Source organism: Physeter macrocephalus, chromosome 11, assembly GCF_002837175.3.
Source record: "Physeter macrocephalus isolate SW-GA chromosome 11, ASM283717v5, whole genome shotgun sequence".
NCBI lineage: Eukaryota > Metazoa > Chordata > Mammalia > Artiodactyla > Physeteridae > Physeter > Physeter macrocephalus.
This window is the reverse complement of record NC_041224.1, coordinates 119,717,702-119,722,620: the sequence shown is the minus strand read 5'-3', so window position 1 is coordinate 119,722,620 and position 4,919 is coordinate 119,717,702. Positions and strand designations below refer to the sequence as shown.

At 60.1% G+C, this 4,919-nt stretch overlaps 1 protein-coding gene across 1 annotated transcript; it reads left to right on the top strand.

Annotated features, from left to right (window-relative positions):
* The first annotated feature begins 901 nt into the window (after positions 1-901).
* Positions 902-2,472, top strand: NKX2-8 (NK2 homeobox 8). Its single transcript, XM_007105728.2, has 2 exons — positions 902-1,259; positions 1,916-2,472. The coding sequence occupies exons 1-2, from the start codon at positions 1,109-1,111 to the stop codon at positions 2,470-2,472; spliced, it is 708 nt and encodes a 235-aa protein (XP_007105790.1). The 5' UTR covers positions 902-1,108.
* The last annotated feature ends 2,447 nt before the right edge of the window (positions 2,473-4,919 follow it).

The following is a 4,919-nucleotide window of genomic DNA, read 5'->3' as shown; positions in this document are numbered from 1 at the left end:
GCCCAAGTCACCCGAGGCCTGCATCTCCAGCCCCCAGCCTAACGCTGAGGCTACGGAACCAAGGCGCACAAGGGGCGCCAGGGGACCTGGGGAGGCCAAGGAGGCAGCGACGCCCTCGTAGCCTGCCCTTGGAAACGCCGCCGCCCATGGGGCCTAGAGGGGGGCCTGGCCCCGCAAAGGCCAGCCACCTGGCCGGAGGAGGAAAACGAGGCTAGCACTTGGGAGAACAGTCTGGCCTAATTCCGCCTCCATTTTGCTGGTCTGGAGCAACCGGCGCCGAGCTGGGGTCCCCCGGATGCTGCCAGCCCTTCCCCAGCACCCCTGAAGTTGTGGGAGACGTTTGGGGTGTGGGAGGTTCCTAGCGGCCTTCAAAACCCTCGGCACAGACGCCGGCGAGGCCAAGCCACTCCTCTGTGCCCGCCTGAAACTTCTCGCCTCTGAATCCTCAGAGAAGCCCAACCAAAAAGAAAAAGAGAGCCCGCCAGAGTTTAACGCCGTCTTGTAAATCACTTTCCGGATAATTGCGGGAAACGAACGCTCCAGCAAACAAGCTCGAGGAATAAAGCAAACAGGGAATAAATTCCTGGGTGCTCATAAACCCACCCATGCCGCCCCCACCCTTCCCAGCGCTCCCGCGGGGCCAGGCCCGATGTCAGCCCTGGAGGAGGAGGAAGCTGGGACCGGCGGTCGGTGGCCACCGCTCGCCACCCAAGATGTTATTCTTTGGCAACAATCCCCATTATCTGTCCCCACTTTGGGCTAATCAGACAGAATCGCTAATGCGGAGGGCTGCTTCCTGCCGCCTCTGGGAGGTAACGGGGCGCCCGAGGGGCGGGGGACGGGGCGGGGCGGGGGGCGGAGGTGGCACCTTCCGGGCTCGCCGGGGCTTTGGTCCCGCACGCATTCAGGTACTTGACACTCGGGAGTCCCGGACCTGGCCCGGGTGGGAAGAGCTGTTTATATAAACACGGATTCCACGGTAGATGCCCTAATATCTCGGCAGCCAGTGCATGGCGTGTGCCTCTCACGCCCACCCATAGGAGCGGCGTCCCCGTCCGCCCCTCGGTTCCCAGCCTGCCCTGCCCCCGCCTCCTTCCCCTGCTCGGCCATGGCTACCTCTGGACGCCTCGGCTTCACCGTGCGCAGGCTCCTGGACTTACCGGAGCAGGACGCGCAGCACCTGCGGAGGCGGGAGCCCGAGCTACGCGCCCCCGGCCCCTACGCCACCTGGCTGGAATCGGAGCGCGGCCACTACCCCTGTGAGTGAGCGGTGGACGGCGGCAGGGGTGGAGGCGAGGGAAGTGGGGAGCGCAGAGCCAAGCCCCCGGCCCTCGCGGGGCGGGGAAGCGGAAACTCCAGCCCACGGTCTGGGTTTCCTCAGTGTCGGTCGGTCCCAGAGGCTCTGACCTCCTCAAACCCCTATGCCAGTTGGCACATCTTGAGATCAGATCCCTGCGTCTGGCACTAACGCCCGGGATTTGGGTTTCTGTTTCTAGGGTTCAGAATATTTAAATATTTAAGACACCGCCCTTAAGTGCCTGAAACAGTGGCCACGTTCTCCCGGCCTCGGTTTGGGATGGGCAGTACTGGCGAGCCTGGATTCATGGCTTTGCAAACCGCAGTGCAGTCGACCTGAAAGTGGCCCGTTTTGGTGAGGCAGCTTGCAGTGAATTCGTCTGCCAGCGCAGCGACCAGGGCCGACTTGTTTTAACCCGCGGTGGGTTTCTTTGGGGGCGCGGTCCCAGGTTGTGGTGTAAAAGGTTATCGAATTCGGAGAGGTGGGTGTTCAGATATGGGCCCAGGGAAGGAAACGGCCTCATCCCAAAAGCCGCGGGCGAGTGGGTCGGCGCCCGCACGCGAGAGGCGGCCGGCCCCTCCGGCGTCTCACCAGGCCGTGTCTCCTTTGCGTCCCTAGCCTCGGACGAGAGCAGCCCAGAGGCCAGCCCGCGGGACTCGTCGCAGCGGCCGTCCGCTCGGCCTGCGTCTCCGGGCTCGGACGCCGAGAAGAGGAAGAAGCGGCGGGTGCTGTTCTCCAAGGCGCAGACGCTGGAGTTGGAGCGGCGCTTCCGGCAGCAGCGCTACCTGTCAGCGCCAGAGCGCGAGCAGCTGGCGCGCCTGCTGCGCCTCACGCCCACGCAGGTCAAAATCTGGTTCCAGAACCATCGCTACAAGCTGAAGCGCGCGCGCGCGCCGGGAGCCGCGGAGGCGCCCGACTTGGCAGCGGCGGCCGAGGTGCGCGCCGCGCCCGGCCTGCTGCGCCGCGTGGTGGTGCCCGTGCTGGTGCGCGACGGGCAACCGTGCGGCGGCAGCGGCGAGGTGGGCACGGCCGCCGCCCGGGACAAGAGCGGCGCGCCCCCGGCAGCCGCCTGCCCTCTGCCAGGCTACACCGCGTTCGGTCCCGGCTCGGCGTTCGGCCTCTTCCCCGCCTACCAGCACTTAGCGTCCCCCGCCCTGGTCTCCTGGAACTGGTGAGGCAGCCGCGGGGCGCGGGCACCTGGGGCTACGCCGGACTTGGGGTGCGCTCTGCGGCCGGAGCAGGGCTAGAGCCGGAGAGCTGGAGCGCGTCCCGGGCCCCTCCTCCTTCGACGCGGGGGTCCCCTGCCCCGCCCTCATCGGCCAGCGCACCCGGAACTCTCGCCAAGATACCACTTCTCCTCTTCCCTCGACCGCCAGACCCAGAGCTAGATTTTATTGCTTGAACCTTATTTGTACATTTTAAAATAGCTATTTGTATGGGGAGCGACGTATTTTAAAAGAAATAGAGTATTTTTCCTCTTTGTGGTGCGAGAATAAAATGTGTAGGGTTGGGTCCCCCTGCGTGCCTGCCGGGAACGTAGGTGGGAGCTGTGCTTTCCCGACCGGAGTTCGGGGCGCCGGCCCACTCCTTGACCAGCCAAGGCCCACCCCGAGCTGGGCCGAAGGGCAGATCGCAGTCCCCGCACGGCTTTAGGAAGATACTGGGGGAAGCGGGGAAGGGAAAGCAGAGGCACCTCTGGGGTACCTATTAGCGGGAGGTGGCTCTGCCCCCGAAGCGAGACGGAGGCCCCTCTGGGCTCCCGGAGCTGCTGGAGCTTCTAACACCAAAGGTCAACCGAGTCGGCCACGACAGGGCATAACGAGAGGGCGTAATGAGCTTCTCCCTTAGGATTCTCCGGAGAAGTGCCAGCGGGGCCCGGGCTGAGCGTGCTGCGCCGGAGAGCAGCCCAGGGCTGACTGCTAGCCACTCATTTCCGGAGTGCCGAAGTGAGGTCTCAGGGATCCGAGGAGTATGCGGGGATCTTGTAACCCCCAGCTGAGCCTGCGCGTGCCTCACATGGCAGCTGTGATTTTCTGCCTCTTCTTGGTGTAACACCCGGCCAGGGTGGGATGGGGAGTGGATGACGTGGTGAAGAAATTAAAAGGTGGCGGGGAATGACCCAGTTCAGGTCTGCCAGCCGAGGGAGGACAGCCCTGGGGGCCTGACATAGGTGTGGGATCCGCTGGTCGGTCTCATTTCACCCAGGGTCCCAGTGTACAGCCGGGTGGAGTACCTAGTGTTCTACTCTTCGGGTTTGTAACTGCTCTTGGCTTGGGTATCCCTCGGTATCAGTAGCCGCAGGGCCTCCCATGCAGTGCAGTGGTCACTCTCTCAGAGAAGTGAGGACTTTCCTCTCTGCCAGCCACTGAAGGGAGGGTCGAGTGAAAAGAGCAGTCTTGGGTATCAGATCCAGGGGAGGGAGTAAGGGCTCGATGAGGTCTATGAGGAGTAGGCATTGGGTCTTTTTTTGGGCTTTAGCTTTCTGGTCCCAAGAGGAAATGGAGGAGGAGGTAGGGGTTGGGTAGCTGAGGCAGTGTTATCACCTGGGATTTTGGGGGGTGGAGAGAGAAAGGAGGGCAGAGGGGGAAGGGAGAGGGGTGTTTGGGTCTCAGCTGCTGGCCACCTTGCCTTCCATATGGATGCGGTTATCTTAGAAGAATCTCGATCCTTAAACCTCTTTTTGTCTTGGGAACTGAAAAGGGCATTGTCAGGCCTGAAAAGGACCTAGACAAAATCCGCACTGTTCCGATTCAGGACTCTGTTTAATCAGTCCCTGGTGACAATGTAGTGGGTGTTAGGGTGGACAATAGTATCTTTTTAAACCTTGTGGCCTTCAGGAAGACAAAGGGCTTGAATTTCATGGGCTTACAACTTCAATTAGAACAGTGCCAGTGTGCCTGGGAGATTATCAAATTTGTATCATAAAACCTCTTTCTAATAAATGATTGCTGGTGTGGGAGCCTGGATGTTGTAAGACATATATTGGAAACTGCCCTGGGGACTTCCCAGTTAGCCCTGGCAGAGCAGATGGGAAAGAAAAGGAGGGAAAGATTTCTGAAGAAGGCCGGGCTCAGAATGTGTCCCTGCTGTTAGCTGGCTGGGTGCTTGGCTGTTCCTTGCTCTTCCACCTGAAGGGGTGTTTCTCCAAGAATGAAGGTAAAGATTTGTAGCTCGTTCTCTGCTATTGGTGGTGACAAAGACCTGAATATTATTGGAGAGAAAGTGCAAAATCACCACCTGTTCAGTTTCTGGCCTTTTCTTTCCTGGAGCTCCAGAGAAAGTAGAACTTGGGGTATGCAAAGCAGGGAGAGTCTATTAAATATGAGGCCCATAGGACTAAGGGATCTGGACTATGGAGAGACTCTTCCCAGGAGGCTCTTTGGGAGAGCATGTCCTCAACTAAATTCACCCAGAGGTCTAACCAATATGAAAGACCATTTTTTTGCTTCCCAGAGAGGTGGTCACAGCCATAGCAATCCAGCCTGTGTCCTGGGCAGGAGAAGGGCAGACATTTCTTATGGCATTAGCATCACTGCTACCCACTTCCTTTTGCTCCTTTTCCTTTAGGCCCCTTCCTTTAGAGAGGAAAAGCCATAGGGGAGAGTTATTAATGTACTGCCAT

Bases quoted from the DNA above. Each gene is read 5' to 3' on its own strand.
- NKX2-8 (XM_007105728.2), top strand. From the start codon at position 1,109: ATGGCTACCTCTGGACGCCTCGGCTTCACCGTGCGCAGGCTCCTGGAC. The intron at 1,260-1,915 runs GTGAGTGAGCGG...TTGCGTCCCTAG, and splicing joins GGAGCGCGGCCACTACCCCT to CCTCGGACGAGAGCAGCCCA.